Here is a 17974-nt window from a genome sequence, read left to right on the forward strand (position 1 = left end):
CGTCCAAGGTATCCGTAGCATTTTCCGCCAGCACCACATTTCAATGCGTTGATGCACTTTTTGTCCTTGGCCTTCACCGTTCATGATTCACAGCCATAGAAGAAGATTGAAAATATTAAGACACAAACCAGACATTCTTTGTGTTTTTACAGATTGCTCGGTCATGCCAGATTGTTGCAAGTGATAAATATCATTATAGTTCCGTATTGAAAATTACAATACTTATAAGATTACTAATGAATTTATTATTTTAAGACCCAAATGTATTGAATAGGTGGTTAAATAATAAATTAATTAGCAATCTTATAAGCATGCCAAATGGTTCGGAGCTTATCCATAGCAACTTTTCCAAGAGCAAATCTTCTTCTGATCTCTTTCTTGCAGTTGCTTGGCTCCTTGCTGAGCAACACTGGCAGCTAGCCTATCTAAGCCTACTAGACGTCCAATAAATTGGAGCTTCTTTCCTCTATAAACAACCATCAACTTGGTTTTGCTGCAATTCACTTCCAATCCAAGCTTAACTCTTTCTTTTTCTACCTGCTGCAACAATTTAGCAAATTTGTCTTCACTACTTGCCAATAGAATAGTATCATCAGCAAAACGCAGATTCTGCAGCATCCTACCTCGAACGGACACTCCACTATGCCAGCTGCCCAAAGACCTTCGGACGATGTATTACCCGTATATGTTGAACAACAGAGGGGGGACAGAATGCGACTTCGTCCCACTCCTGACACTCTGAAGGCCTCTGTTAAGCCACAGTCCAGCTTGACTTGAGCAGTGTTGTTTTCATATAAGCTTTTTATCAAAGCAGTAAGATGAGGAGGAATGCCCATTTCATGCAATACTTCCCAAAGCTTGCACCAACAACACAGTAAAATGCTTTCTTGTACAGATTACAGAAATCACTCTTATGGTATATATCTCAATAAACTGCAAAACTCCACACACTGTGTTGTAAAAATGCATAAAGTTACTATTACCAAAACAATATTATTTGCTGCAGAAGAAATGTAAAAATTAAGTTTAGATTTCAATTTTAGACAACCTTCTTGATTATTGCCATCATGTTGCCTTAAATGTATTATTTTCAATAAATTACAAAATATATATACTTTTTTCACAATTTGCCTTATGCTGCATCAACACAGATAGGTCTTTTGGTAACAATGGGATAGGAAATAGCTAAGAGTGGGAAGGAAGCAACCGTGGCCTTAATTAAGATACAGCCCCAGCATTTGTCTGGTGTGAAAATGGGAAACCGCTGAAAACCATATTCAGGGCTGTCGACAGTGGGGTTTGAACTCACTATTTCCAGAATGCAAGCTGTTAGCTATGTGACTTATTGAAGTTTCCCAAGAACAATAACTTGCTAATTTCAGAACTTGTGGCAACCACTGATAGGACATCTTCAATGATTGGTAAATACAGTGGATCTTGCCCTTGTCCTGAAGATGAATTATCTCAAAAATGCTTTCCTTGTCACTATATCACCAACCAAGAGGCTTTGTACACAAAAACTGTAACTTCAAACATACCACAAAAGTAATACCACTTATCACCGATTGCTCATGCCCCTAATAAATAAAACAATGATGAAAAACAGCGATGTAGCTCTTCATGCTAAAGGGAAAACATTTTAATGCTCTAAGAAGACAAAACTTTGAAATCTTCCCAGCATGCATGCACCAATTTCTCTCTTTTGGTAGACAGAATTAAATATCCTTCCTTTTATAGGGTTGTGCTGGTTTAAAATATCAATGGAGATTCTGGATTTTGTCTTTTATTAAAGATATAAAACGAAAGGCTCGTGACAGTCAAGTAAAATTTAACACCTACACAGACATGCCAATGCTCAAACGTAAAAAATAAGAAGACTACTGTATGACATATCGCGATGTATACCAATGCTCCACTGATGATGTGATTCGCATTAATTCCAAAATATTAAACAATTATATTACTTTATCACATACTTTCTTCGTTATTTATTTATGGGTGTGATGCAGCCCAGAAACCCATGCCACATATTGCCAACTTATTTTTGGGGGTTTCTTCCCACTGAGCACTTGTTTAAGTTTTTTTATGGTACATCAAACTTTAACATAGGATTGTTAATGTAAGGTGTTAAATGGTCTCTATTGTAAGTTTTTCCTTACAAGTGGCAATGGATAGGGATAGGCAAGGGCTAGGAATGGAAAGGGAAGCGGCTGTGGTCACAAATAAGGTACAGCTCTGGCATTTTCCTGGTGTGAAAATGGGAAACCACGGAAAACCATCTTAACTGCTGCTGACAATGGAGTTTGTTCACTATCTCCCAAATGCAAGCTCACAGCTACATGACCAAAAGCGCGTGGCAACTTGCTCGTTAATCCATGAAATGATCTGTTTCACAACACAGCCAATGATAATACAAAGATTATTTTAAGATTTCTAGGAAAAGTAGTTCCTAAGAGGGATTAATTAATGGAGAGCATACTAGTTGTACAAATCACCGTGATAAAGCCTATTATCATTCAACAGGATAAGCAAGATCCCCGAATCAGATGGTATACGAAGGACGTTAGTCCTTTATTTTGCTATTTGTTTCATGTCGCTCCAATGTACGTTGGTTTGTGGCAACTCTGGGGTAGGGAGAAGGTAACAGTATGGAAGTGACTGTGATCTTATTTAACCTCTCATTGATGCAAAACATTTCAGCACAAATCCGAGGTTAAGGGGATGATTAGTTTATGAAAAACAGTGTATGTACTATGATGTGTTTTGTCGTCCACTATGGTCGTGCACACCACGCGCTTTTTCCTTATGTTATGCATCTCCTCTCGCTTTGTTCAGTTCGGCATGGTGTAGTGCTCTTCTTGTCTGATTTACTAAAAATTAATTACTTCTTCACTTTGATTCAAACTGCACTGTGCCAAGCTTCCACACCACACAATATCGTATCTCGAAGTGACAGCAAGCCAAGTACCTCATTACAAGTCAAATGAGGTTTCAATGCGTTGAAAGAATTACAGGATGCCTCACCAGATTGTGTCAACATGCAAATCAGATATTGATTTATACTATCAATGTTACATAAAGAAGCATCCTGTAGTGAAAAATATATACAGTTGAACCTGACTTATACGTACATCAAGGGGAAGAGAAAAAACTACTTGTAACTCAGAATTACTTAGAAATCAGACTTTCACAATACATCACACATTTACCGAAAAACCAATGGATAGACCTACATGTGTAAATCCTTGCAAATAATAGATACATTAAAACCGAAAATATTTTGAACTTTGTCCAGCCTTAAAGAAAGATAGTTTGGCATGTTTTACTTTTCTTGCATTAAGAGTATAAAGCTCCTTTTGGAAACTCAGTAATGAATTCAAAGCATTTTCACTACAACTTTTTGCACTGATGTAACGCCTACACACATCGATTGCACTTAACACCTCACTCGGTTCAGGTGTTTCATGATTCAAGCCATTATCTCCATCTCCATCACTGTTACTATCACTTGTAGCTGGTCCCTCACCACCGCGTTGTTGGCATACATCAGCAATAATCTCTCCATGTGGTAGTTCTCTATATACAGCCAGATTATCATAGAAATGCACAAAAGTATCGAATTCTACTCCCTCCGGTAGCGTTAGCTCATTGCCAGACAAAACTTTTCTTTTTGCTATTTGCTTTACGTTGCACCGACATAAATAGGTCTTATGGCGACAATGGGGCAGGAAAGGCCTAGGAATGAGAAGGAAACGGACGTGGCCTTAATTAAGATACAGCCCCAGCATTTGCCTGGTGTGAAAATGGGAAACCACGGAAAACCATCTTCAGGGCTGCTGAGAGTGGGGGTCGAACCCACTATCTCCTGGATGCAAGCTCACAGCTGCGCACTCCTAACCGCACGGCCAACTTGCCCGGTAGACAAAACTTCGTCCCCATCATCATCATTAGAGGCAGCCTCTTCTAGTGAGACACCAGCTTTGCAGAAATAGTTGCTGATTGTGGAGGATGACACCTGCTTCCAGGCAGCCGAAATAAAGTCCATGGCTTGTAGCAAATTAATGGAGAGAGGTTCATTTCCTGCATCACTCAGGGTTATTAAATGTTGAACCAGCATTTTTCTTTTTACAATTGGCTTTACATCGCACTGATACAGATAGGTCTTATGGCGACTATGGGACAGGGAAGGGCTAGGAGTGGGAAGGAAGCGTCCGTGGCCTTAATTAAGGTACAGCCCCAGCGTTTGCTTGGTGTGAAAATGGGAAACCATGGAGAACCATCTTCAGGACTGCCAACAGTTGGGTTCGAAACCTCTATCTCCCGAATACTGGATACTGGCCGCACTTAAGCAACTACAGTTATCGAGCTCAGTAAGCATTTTTCTATAATGCACTTTGAAATTTGCAATGATGCTCAAATCAAGCAGTTGTAGAACACTGGCACAGTTGGAAGAGAAATATTCCACTTGGACATTCTCCAGAACGATTTGAGGTGGATGTGCTGCACATCGATCCATAAGAAGAAGGATCTTCTTCTGTTTCATTTTCATTATAATGCCCAGTTTTATCAACCACTGTTCCATTAGAAGCATAGTCATCCAAGAATTTCTGTTGGATTCATACTCCGTAGGTTTTGTTTTCGCACCCTTAAAACACCTCGGATTCTTCGATTTTTCTGTCAGAAGTGGAGGAAGTTTGTCAGATCTCTATCTGCATTGGTGGCGAGAAGTACTGTACTGTTACATGAATTTTACTTTTCTTCCCTCCATGGCACGAGCCACCTTTTTCAGCTAATGTTTTATTAGGAAGGAGATTATAGAATAGGTCGGTCTCATCAAAATTGTAGATGTTTGAAGGCTGATAATCGCTTATGATACCCGTCAGAACTACTTCTTTCCAGTGGTGCACCGTGACATCGTCCACAGCTTTTGAGTCACCGCAAATTGTTCTCCCTGTGTTTCCATGACGATCTTTAAATCCTTGCAACCATCCTGATGAAGCCTTGAAATTAGCAATGATACTCATTATTTTAGCTAAATCTATCGCCTTTGCCTTCAGCACGTCGCCACTAATTGGTAGGGTTGCAGCCCGCTTTTGCTGGAACCATGGAAAAGTGCTTTCTCCAAATCTACGTACCTTCCTTCTTGCTGATGGCTGCGCTTTGCTGATTTTGAACCCAATTTTAAGAACTCATTCAAAATAGTGTTTCTTTTACTGATGACTGTACATAGCGTGGTATAAGCAATCCCTAAGTCTGAAGCAATTTCAGTTCTTGTTTTGTGTGGATTAGCGCCCACTTCTCATATAAATTTTACTTTTTCATCTAGGGTATAACTTTTCCTTTTTCTGTTCTCCATGGCTAATCAAAAGCAACTGAATGACAAAACTACTGTTCAACAGCAAACACCAGAACCGGCACTGTGGACATTTTACTTCTCCGTTGTTCCCAGGAAGGAAATTCTCATATCCAAACAAATTTACTGCATTTTCTTTTGTTTCCGCACTGAAACCGCCCACTTTCCTTGTAATGTATCTTAATCTTTGGCAGTACTGTGAAGGTAAAAAATGACGAAGGTAGAAGAGGAGCAAGATAGAGCGAAGGGGACTTGCTCGGTTGACCTTTGTTAAACTGCCAATAAGTAAGGGTTAACAATGCCACTTGGTGAAACTCTTTGTGTTCTGTTTCAGCACCGAAACCCGAACGCTCTACTTCCGCCTATGCCAGCAAAGAGGAAATTTCGTAACTAAAGTAGTTTCTAAAAAAAAAAAAAAAAAAAAAAAAAAAAAAAAAAAAAAAAAAATTAAATTAAAAAAAAAATATATAAATATGTGCTCATTACAATTACGCAAAACTCATTTATATCTCCCCGACACCTAATATGTATAACAGTGAAATAGTATAAGATAAGGTTTAATTAACACGCTTTTAAATCACATTTTGCTGGGACCTAAAGGAAATTACGTACAAATACGAATTACGCAGAACAGAGTTACATATAAAGCAGGTTCAACTGTATTCGTTAGAACGCAGTTACTACTGCCTGCTCTCAAGAAATATAAGGAAACACTGATTTGAGTTATTCATACAAGGAAGGTAGAGATCTTCAGCTTCATGCAATATTTTCCATCTCTACAACTTAAAAACTTACATGAAATTTAAATATTTTGAGATAAATTTCACCTTTTCAATACTATACACAATGTTTTGCTTGTTAAAAGTACAATTCAAATCTAGTGGTGATGATGATGATGATGCTGTTTGTTGTTTAAAGGTGATAGGAGATGGACGACATGAGATGATAATTAAAATGTTAAAATGTATCCACTGACTAGAGTAAAAAATAAATGGTGATGAAAAATGATTATGAGAAAAAATGATTATGAGATTAAAACAATCAGTGGATCTAATTCGCAATGCCTTATTATCTAATAAAAGTATAGAAAATAGAGGTGATAATGGAATAAGGAATTGCCTGGAAGTACAGATATATATACACAAGTCAGAAATGAAAATAACATATTAAAATAAGCAAACATGAACTAAAGTAGAGTCAATGGGATAAAAGCGTAGTTAACACAAATACGCTAATACAAGGACATTATTACACAAGAGAAAGAAGGCCATTATCCCTCATAAATGGATGACGAGGTCTGCTGACTGCTCGTCATCTCGCAGGATGAGGGAGATGGTACGCGGGAGTGTTAGCCTACACACTCTGTAAGGATGTGTGCCACGGTAAGATGATCGCCACAAGCACACACCAGAGGGGTTTCTCCTTTCAACAGATGGGAGTGTGTTAGGATACCGTGGCCGATCCGAAGATGACATAATACCACTACTTCCCTCCGAGAAGCCTGAAGGGAAGTCCGCCATACCTTCACTGTACCCTATAGCTCCCAGCTTATTTGGAAGTGGAGTGGCCTGCAACTCCATCTCCCAATGGGACATAACCAGATGTCTCAGCTGAAAGCGAATATCACTTGCTGGAACCCTGTAAGGCAATGGGGGCAGTATTACTGCCTCAATGGCAGCCTTATCTGCTAACTCGTTTCCCTCTACACCCATATGGCTTGGGAGCCACATAAATGTGATTCTGTTGCCGGCATCTGAACACCCGGTCAGCAGGTCCTGGATCCGCTGCACCAGAGGGTGCTGAGGGGAACAGGTATCAACAGACTGTAGCGAGCTCAAGGAGTCAGTACACAGAAGGAAGTGTCTGCGCTCATTGGACAGTGCGTACCGCAGAGCTTCACAGATAGCATAGAGCTACACACTACAGGTTTCCGGGAGAGCAAAAGAAACCTGACAGTGTCGAAATGAACGCACAGCCTACTTTCGTGTCTGTTCTCGAACCGTCCATGTAAACGACGACTGAACCCGAATATCGGCCAACAACGGACAAGAAGAGCCTCCGATAAATCGAAGGGTCCATGTTTTTCTTCGGGCCATTGTGCTGAGCTATCATGCTGTAGTCGAGGATACGGGCAGGTGTATTCATGGAATTAAACTTACGGCGCGCTTCCTGGTAGGAAAGACCATCCAAGGTCTAGATCTCCTGGATCTTCTTCTCACTCAGATATGTCGGACAGTTCCGATCTCAAAGAGAATGAAGACCACAGCAGTTGGTGCACTTGTACAGAGTTGTGCACTCCTCCGCGCCGTGAGCTACTCTTCTACATGCACCAGACACAGACTGATTCAAACAATGAGATACCATATGTCCGAATCTCTGGTCTTGACAGCATCAATAGGAGGCGGGATGTAGGGCCTCACATCGCAACGATAAGTTGTTACCTTGACTTTTTCTGGTAACACTGACAACTTGAAAGAGAGAATGATGGCACAAGTGGCAATGTCTTTACCGTTGACTTTGCACGTAATGCGCCGGACGCGTGTCATGCCGCGGTTCTTTTCTTCCATCAACTCTTTGTCGGTGTTCAAAATAAGGTCGCGGTGGAAGATGACGCCACGAACCAGATTCAAGGATTTGTGCTCCTCCACTCTGACGGGGATTTCGCCAAAGAGGTTACACTTTAGCAAATGTCCGCCTTGCAGTGCTGTACGAGTCTTAAGAAACAAACTACCGCTGCGCATTTTCTTGAGATCCTCAAGTTCGCCGTAGACGCCTTCAATGTGTCTACTAAAAAGGATCGATTTTTACCACCTTAAAATCGTGCCCATCGGTTCTGGTAGCAATCAGAAACCTAGGGAAGCTGGATCCCATTCCTTCATGCTGTGCATGTTCCCAGGGAGTTGAACCTCTCAGGGAAGCAAAAGTGAAAGACTTCAGTGGGGGACCACCTTGGGCAGGTTGATGACATTTTGAAGCCATGCCCCAAAATTATCCTCCCCGAATGCCACCCACTGCCGGCCCTGTGGTGTAGGGGTAGCATGCCTGCCTCTTACCCAGAGGCCCCGGGTTTGATTCTCTGCTAGGTCAGGGATTTTTACCTGGAACTGAGGGCTGGTTCGAGGTCCACTCACCCTACGTGATTAGAATTGAGGAGCTATCTGACGGTGAGATAGTGGCCCCGGTCTAGAAAGCCAAGAATAACGGTTAAGAGGATTCATTGTGCTGACCACAAGACACCGCAATCTGCAGGGCTTCAGGCTGAGCAGCGGTCGCTTGGTAGGCCAAGGCCCTTCAACGGCTGTAGTGCCATGGGGTTTGGAATTCCACCCACTCTGATCACGGGTCTCTGTAGCTGAACCAAGCTGCCAAGGCAATATCCACCTGGTCATAGCTGGTACTGCCCGGGGTCCGATGTTGGATGATGCCTAATACGGGATGACTGAGGCAATGAGCACTAGAACTCCCTTCTTCCAGTACCGCACAATAGCAAGTACCCCATAGCGTGTACAGAGCACTAAATATAGAGACAAAAAGATATATAATTAATAATAATATGTCCTCCTGGCATTCGGCTGTGCGGGGACCTGTGCTGTCAGGCGGATACTACTGCAAGGGTACATGACGCTCCCACACGCAAGATCCCTGGGTGGTCACAAATGCGGATTTTAGGGCGTAACCGCACACGTAAAAGGCCCATCTCCGAGCAGCACGCACATCAAAAATTTTGAATAGGTCTACAACTAACCCTCAAAAATCAATAAAAAAACAAAGAGGGGACCATGGCCACATGACCCTTTTAGTTACCTTCTATGACAGGCAGGGATTACCCGTGAATGTATTCAGCCTCTCCCATCCACAGGGGGTCCAACACATTGTACCAAACCGCAATCCAAGTCCGCGCCTAGGTCGCTTCAGTCGCCTCTTACAACAGGCAGCGGATACCGCGGGTGTATTCTACATGTCAAATCTAGTGGGACATGTCTCATCCCTTCATTTTGGGCATCCTCAGCCACATATTAAATAAGTAGGCTCCTCCCGTTCCAAAAGCATAAAAATATGTACCGGTACCTGGTTAAAATAATGTGACAGAGTCTGAAGCTCTATCTGTTTTAAAACATATCACAGTATAACGCAGGGCCTCTCAAACGTCCAGAATTTCACACATGCAAATTGAGGTGCAAGAGCTCCGTGCACTGTGCATCGCTCCTGCTCGACTCAGACCAACGCTTCGTCTCTGGGCTACTCGGCTAAGCTCGGCTCAGATTTGGAGCGCTACGGAGCAAGTGAGGAAGACGGAGACAGGTGGAGCGAGCGAGACAGGCGTGGGGAAAGAGAGAGGCAGCACTTTTGCTCCAAATTGAGGAGTGGGGGTCTGCGCTCTGGTCAACCAAGCGAAGTCGTCTTTTGCACTGTGCACAGTGCATGCACCAGGCGCACGCACACTGAGAGGCCCTGGTATAATGGGTAAAAGTGAACAATGAATTACAATACATATGGCAGTTTTTTTTCATTAAAGATTATCTCATAATAAAAAAGAATAGTCTTGATGCTGGAAGATAGTCCTTACGAGCTTATGGTTATATGATGAAAAATTTTCAAAGTTACAGCAGAATGCATCCTGGCAATGATATGCTGTACATTTCTGTAAGACTGGAGTGAAGTCAAAAAAAGTTCTTATAAATAGTAATGTTATTGGTTTTACGCAGTGTGCCCGTCTGTTCGATTCCCGGCCAGGTCAGGGATATTTCTCTCGACCTGCGGGCTAGTTCGAGGTCCACTCAGCCTATGTGATTAGAATTGAGGACCTATCTGACGGTGAGATGGTGGCCCTGGTCTCGAAAGCCCACAATAACGGCTGAGAGGATGCGTTGTGCTGACCACATGACCCCTCGTAATCTTTCAAGGGCGTTAAGTGCCGTGGGTTTTTAAAAAGTACTTTTACAGTTTTCGGAGATGCCAAGATGCTGGAATATTGTCCTGCAGGAGTTTTTGTGTGTAAGTAAATCTACCGACACAGGGCTGTCATATTTGAGCCCGTTCAAGTACCACCGGACTGAGCCAGGATCAAAACTGCCAACTTGGGCTCAGAAAGCCAGCGCCTTAACCGCTTGAGCCACTCAGTCCGGTGAAGAAGATTCTTGAAAAATCAAACTGGTGAAAAAAAAATGTCCAATGTGCTAATGAAAGATGGTAATGTAGACTGTTTTTCTTATATGTATAAGAAAGAGGAGGTTAAAAAAAAGGGGAGGATTACGCATATTGCCAAAAGAGAAAGAATCTCAATTCTTGAATAAATTTGAATCCTACAATTGTATTTTAACAAGTACACTGCTTATAGCTCAGTATTGAAAAGGTGAAATTTTCCTCAAAATATAATTTTAAAACTTTACAAGCCAGAACAAAATGTAATTACACCTACAGGGGTCAATACCACGCACGGCGGTCAGCAGCATGTGAAGAAATGGAGGTCTATACGACGTATAGACGTTGGCGTCAAGGGGCTAATGTAAAGCCCGGTATGGAAACCATGAGAAACCATCTACAAGGTTGCCAATTTCAAGTAGGTGCACAATCCACACCACGCAGCCAATTAATTACCTCTGTAAAATCCTTTATGTACTACAGGGACATTATTTTAACCATTCGGGGGATTCTTACTTGCCCGGTCGCCTGCGCTGTGAGCCTGTCTCCTGCCAAGCACTTTGCCCTAATGCGGCCAGCGTATTTTCCCACAAGATTTCCTGTAGTTTATGAAGGTATTATGTATATACACACGCTCACGTAAGGAAAATGGCACTGGAACAACACACTGAGCAATAAACATGCGAACACTTGAATAAACGGAACCTTATGATGATAAAGCTCTCAACAGACTGCTCAGGAGGGGAGATTGTGGCACAGAGAAGTGCATAACGGTAAATTGCTTGGCGGGATGCAGGCTCGCAGCGCAGGTAAGCGAGAATCCTCCAAATGGATAAAATAATGTCCCTGTATGTTGAACAATACTTACAGTATTCAAGGTGCTACATTACAAGGACGAGATACTATTAAATATTGTTGGCATAAAGACTGTGCATCTATTAGTACAATGTAATCTCTTTTTGCAAACTGGCACACTAACATTACGGACATCCTGCACTACCTTCATTCAGACATCCTAAGGCATGGAGCGTAGTTAGAGCTGACAAGTAGCATTGCTCCCTGTGTAAGCAGGACCGGAGTGAACCCTGTCACTAAAAGTGCTTGCTGGTTGACCAAGCAAAGGGTTCTGGGGGTTAACTCCCCAGGTTAAAGCCGCGAACACACAGGCCTCTAGTATCCCCTGCAACAGTATTGGCTAGTGACAAGGCCGGTCTGGCTAAAATATCTGTGAATTTTACTTCTTCTGTACATAATAAATTCACATCATCGATACATCCAACGACACTTTCAAACTTTGTAGTTTCATTATTTTCAAAGAATGTTGCAGCCTTGTCGACACACATGATGCGAGCTCTACCGGAGACAACAGCAAACTGCTCTAGCCAATAGTAACACAGAAAATGATTGCATAGTTTCAGTTTTAATTTTCCTATATGAGTAAGAATGCTTCTAGGGGCGAGACCTTGATAAGCATCCAAGGAATAGCTCTTGTCTCTGCTACTTCACGTGTTGTTTCACATTACTTTTTACATGCTTTTCTCATCATCATTATTATTTTTGACAATTTGCTTTATCTCGCACCGTTGTGGCAACGATAGGATAGGAAAGGGCTGGGAGTGGGAAGGAAGCAGTGTGAAAACGGGAAATCACGGAAAACCATCTTCAAGGCTGCCAACAGTGGGGTCCGAACCCACTATCTCCTGAATGCAAGCTCACAGCTGGGCAACCCCAATAACACGGCCACCATGCTCGGTGCTTTTCTCATTACTAAACATGCATCCCCATTAACGGAACAATTGCTAACTTTATGGTACTTAAGGCATATCAAAATGGGATAAAATTTGCAGTTCTTGGCAATTTTCATTTTTCTAAGCAATAAAACAACTGTATTTTAAGACAGAATACTTCTAAAGGGTCACTGAAGTGAATAGAAAAAAGAGTTAGGGCCGATTGCAAAAATGGTGTTTAGACCATGTCTACGGTAAAAAAATGTCTAAGTATGGCCGCCACATTGCCAAGACGTTATTTATCACTTAGATATTGTCTAAAATCTATGTTCAACCGGCCATGTTTAAACATTGCCAAGAACACTGTTTAACTTCAAATGTAAGGAGTGAATCACAATCAGAGGTTACGTCCCATGAAACATGTATGTATATTATGATGTTGAGACGATCCCGGGAATAAAGGTTAGTCCAATAGCCTCTCTGTGGGTCATCCACTGCACAATAACATCAATTCATTTGAAATGGATGGGGAGGTACAGCTTAAAATATGATTTCGCTTTTCAAGAGACTTGTTTCTTGAGACTGACAAACGGACAGTTCGGTAACTGTCAACTTGACTACAGTTCTTGGCAACTGATATATTTTATTATCATGGGATAATTTCCATGGAATTATAGGTCACTTTGACTACATATATGTCAGAATTACTTGTCCCAATCGTCAGACGGCTGTCACATATATCAACTGGTACGGATTCACTTATATTTACTGCCAAGTAAGCACACATATGGTAATGGTGACAACTAAAAAGTACGTTGTGAGGTGTGCTTTTTATAACTGTGGTACTAATTCGAATTAAGTTTTCAGCAATTATGAGATAGGAAAAGGCAAGTGGTGGTGATGGTGGTGATTGTTTTAAGAGGATGACTGGGGAAGAAGAGACATGGTCATAATAACAGCCCTAGTACTTGCCTGGTTTTAAAATAGGGAAACTACGGAAAACAACCTTCAGGGCAGCCGATGATGCGTGTTGAACCTATGATTTACAGAATGCAAGCTACATCTATATGGCCCATACAACACATTCGGTTACACAGTACTAATTTTTCATCTTCCCTTCGCCGAAGCTATTTAGATTACACTCACCGTAACAACACTATAATCAAAGCTACACTTCCTTGTACGGTGGCGTGTCGCTTTAATGTCGATAATATTTCATTATGAGATTTAATGTCCACCGAACGTGATATTCTTATCTGTGGGCAAGTCATGCTCATGCTTAGCCATATGTGTAGGAAGACAACAGCTGATTAGCGTTCAGCACACACACCGACGAATTTCATTGGTTGCAACAATAAAAGAGTTGCATGAAAGATACTTCTATCTCCGTTTTCAAACCAATGTTGAAACTTTAAACGATGTCTAGTTAAACATCGGCTCAACATTGGTTATGCAATGGAAGACCATGCGCAACTTAGATGTTGTTTAGGTAGATGTTGTCTAATGCTTAAAACTAGTCATCGTTTCTGCAATCAGCCCTTAGGTTCCAGCAAATGATTAATTACTAAGAAAGGTTAGGCTACAAAATTAAAAAAAGTGTGTATGCATTAACTTTTTCACCATAAGACTGGACTGACATTTGCTGGTAAGCAGCGGTTTACTGATTTATTATGGGTTGTCTCATTAAAGTCTGTATGTATGCTAAAGCATATTAATGTCTCACCAACGGTAAGGGGAACTTAGGATACTTGACCCAGGTACCACTATTTTATTTATTTTATTTTTAGGATTTTTTAATTGTGTAAACAAATTATTGAATAACGTAATTAGGTTTTGTAATCATATGCCAATTATATTCAGTTGTAATATCAAGAAAGTTTACATTCTAAATGTGTAAATTTCCATATTTGTTTATGTGCACTTATGTCTACTTATTTTTGAACGATGCTCAAACAAGGGTAAAATTACAATAATTACAAGGACAGCTATAATTTTAAGTGAAACTGCATTTATTATATGTCAGTTTCTAGAACTAACTGAACCGTTCTGCATGCTACAAAGAAATGTCTTGGATTTAAAGTCACTCATGTCACATTAACATAAAATGTAATGCTTTCTATTAGTCTAAGCAAAGAAACCTGTGTGTGTAATGCATACACTACTATAAAAATGTCTTACACTGTTAGGCTACTCAATGGGAAATTGAAACTGGTGTTTAAATTGAAAACTGGTAACTCTGTCATTTTTCATTGAAAACTCAGGAGGCTCTAGAACGCCTTCAATTTGCTCTGGATCAACCTCAGAAATATCATCACATTCCGGCCACTTGAATCGTGAACCACCTACACTTCTGGAACTGTTAACCATGCAAAGGCGAGAGAAATTGGACAAGCACTACTCTATACTCTAGATGCGTGGGCAAATTGGAGAGCTGGTATTTAAACAAAGTTTACCAGACTGTGATGTACTTGCTAATTCTAGAGATACAGGACTGTAACACTGGCGATTGGTCTGGCAATGAATAAGTGATGTGAATACTTTAATTAGTCATAATGGACATGTACCTACATTAAAACATAATAAGTTGAAAATTTAATTTAACAACAAACATAAGGAGCTTCTATTAATCAAGTCATTGTAAAATGAAGGTAAATATTGCAGTGTGATATGTGCGAAAACTAGTGAATTGTATTAAAATGTCGCATCCTCCACAATGATACAGTATGTTACTCACCTCGGCTATAGCGAATATTTTTTGAACTGCAGCAGAAATCTCTGGTCCTATACCATCTCCAGGAATTAATGTAACAGTCTGCTTTCCTGAACTATAGTGACGAGTAAATGATGCATTGGTTGACACCTACAAAAATGAAAATAAAACAATATCAAAATAAAAGCCGATTTCATAAAACAGTGCATCAAATCAGCCTTAACCTCCAAATGATGAATGATTAATGGCGAATTACTGACAACGCAACACAACATTTTAACAGTGTGCATCAAGGGTAGGGTCCATGAATAAAGATGTAAGTTTCACATGAAAATTAAAAACAAAATAAAGAAAATAATTTATTAATGGCATAATTCATAATTTAAAATTGGACACAGGGAGCATCTAGCCATAACCAACTTCAGAGTATAGAAAATTATTCGAACGTACAAAGCGTGGTGCACATACAACAAATGACCTGTTACTCAATTTTATATTATTTTCTCAATTTACGAAAATATTCCAGAAAACTTACCAATTTTCTAAAGATCCTAGCAGCCATTTTAAGATGCAAGGCAAGGAAGAGGCCAAAGAGGCTGCGGTAGAGAAGAACTGAGCTAAGATCGTATGCGAGACAGTTTGGTCCATCTATGAGTGCATTTTAGAAACATGGTCTTCTAACTAGTACGCGTTAAATTCGCAAGGTGTCTCTTTCAGACTGACACAATTACAGTGTGGCCAAGGCTAGTCTAGCCGCCATGTTTTAGCCAAGTGCTCAATCAGCTGATAGATGAAGGAGAGTGATATTATTATTATTTCAATAAAGAATAGAGTAGGTCAATGTTTTAAGATGTTATTTATTTTGCTTATGTTGTATGTATGGCCTATCAGTATTTGTTATATTCAGAGTCTGACTACCTGACGTAAGACTTCAAAATTTAGAGTTATACGAGGTTTAGGCCTACAAGTCACAATTATTGAAGAGGTTAGAAATTATGTGTTGGTATCTAGGCCTATCATAACATTTATATTATAATACATGTGGCATAAAATAGTATAGTCATTGTCTTGAATAATGTATGTGATGACTGTAAAGTTAGTTACATTTTTTTCTATTTTCTTTACGTCGCACCGACACAGATGGGTCTTATGGCGACGATGGGACAGGAAAGGCCTCGGAATGAGAAGGAAGCAGCCGCTGCCTTAATTAAGGTACAGCCTCAGCATTTTCCTGGTGTGAAATTGGGAAACCACGGAAAACCATCTTCAGGGCTGCCGACAGTAGGGTTCGAACCTACTATCTCCCGGATGCAAGCTCACATCTGCGCGCCCCTAACTGCACGGCCAACTCGCCCGGTCATTCAAATAAAAAAAATAACATTACCATATATCAGGTTACAAGGTTTTACATATCAGAATATACAACGCAGTATTATAAAACTATACATAGAAATGTACTTTTTTTATATATGACATCGGTATGTATAAAAACTGAACACACGCAGAAGATAGAAAATAATATGACTAGTTAACCGATGGGTAGACATTGTATTACCTAGCTCCATATTTATGTTAACGTAATATACTGTACCATTTTACTCGTGGTACTAATAGAAATAATAGCGAAAAGCTGCTACTCTTTAGTGACAAAAACAAGCAACTGTCATGAATGAATGAATACTGATCTGCATTTAGGGCAGTCGCCCAGGTGGCAGATTCCCTATCTGTTGCTTTCCTAGAATTTTCCTAAATTATTTCAAAGAAATTGGAAATTTATTGAATGTCTCTCTTGGTAAGTTATTCCAATCACTAACTCCCCTTCCTATAAATGAATATTTGCCCCAGTTTGTCATCTTGAATTCCAACTTTATCTTCATATTGTGATCTTTCCTACTTTTATAAACGCCACTCAAACTTATTCGTCTACTAATGTCATTCCACGCTATCTCTCTTCTTTCTCTCAGTTCTTCCCAACCCAAACTTTGCAACATTTTTGTAACGCTACTCTTTTGTCGGAAATCACCCAGAACAAATCGAGCTGCTTTTCTTTGGATTTTTTCCAGTTCTTGAATCAGGTAATCCTGGTGAGGGTCCCATACACTGGAACCATACTCCAGTTGGGGTCTTACCAGAGACTTATATGCCTTCTCCTTTACATCCTTACTACAACCCCTAAACACCCTCATAACCATGTGCAGAGATCTGTACCCTTTATTTAAAATCCCAATGAAGATCATTCCGTATATTAACACCCAGATACCTACAATGATCCCCAAAAGGAACTTTCACCCCATCAACGCAGTAATTAAAACTGAGAGGACTTTTCCTATTTGTGAAACTCGCAACCTGACTTTTAACCCCGTTTATCAACATACCATTGCCTGCTGTCCATCTCACAACATTTTCGAGGTCACGTTGCAGTTGCTCACAATCTTGTAACTTATTTATTACTCTATAGAGAATAACATCATCCGCAAAAAAGCCTTACCTCCGATTCCACTCCTTTACATATATCATTTATATATATAAGGAAATATAAAGGTCCGATAATACTGCCTTGAGGAATCCCTCTCTTAATGATTACAGGGTCAGATAAAGCTTCACCTACTCTAATTCTCTGAGATCTATTTTCTAGCAATATAGCAACCCATTCGGTCACTCTTTTGTCTAGTCCAATTGCACTCATTTTTGCCAGTAGTCTCCCAATATCCACCCTATCAAATGCTTTAGACAGGTCAATCGCGATACAGTCCATTTGACCTCCAGAATCCAAGATATCTGCTATATCTTGCTGGAATCCTACAAGTTGAGCTTCAGTGGAATAATCTTTCCTAAAACCGAACTGCCTTCTATCGAACCAGTTATTAATTTCACAAGCATGTCTAATACACTGACTGACAGAGCAAATGCAACACCAAGAAGGAGTGGTTCGAAAGGGATGAAAGTTGGGGAAAAACAGAGACGGCACGGACGAATAATTGATGTTTATTTCAAACCGATATGCAGGTTACACAATGCGCACGGCATCGACTCAGTAGGATG

General features: G+C 40.5%; 1 protein-coding gene across 1 annotated transcript in view; it reads right to left on the minus strand.

The window, feature by feature from the left end:
• The window catches only part of Idh3a (isocitrate dehydrogenase [NAD] subunit alpha, mitochondrial), a 70313-nt gene extending 54711 nt beyond the window's left edge, over nt 1–15602 (minus strand). Inside the window, exons 1-2 of the mRNA XM_067136653.2 lie at nt 15468–15602; nt 14957–15082 (exon numbers count right to left, since the gene is read on the minus strand). Of these exons, the coding sequence (XP_066992754.1) occupies nt 14957–15082; nt 15468–15494 (153 nt within the window). The 5' untranslated portion in view covers nt 15495–15602. The remainder of the gene's footprint in view (nt 1–14956; nt 15083–15467) is intronic.
• Between the last annotated feature and the right edge of the window lie 2372 nt (nt 15603–17974).

Source organism: Anabrus simplex, chromosome 1, assembly GCF_040414725.1.
Source record: "Anabrus simplex isolate iqAnaSimp1 chromosome 1, ASM4041472v1, whole genome shotgun sequence".
NCBI classification, from domain to species: domain Eukaryota; kingdom Metazoa; phylum Arthropoda; class Insecta; order Orthoptera; family Tettigoniidae; genus Anabrus; species Anabrus simplex.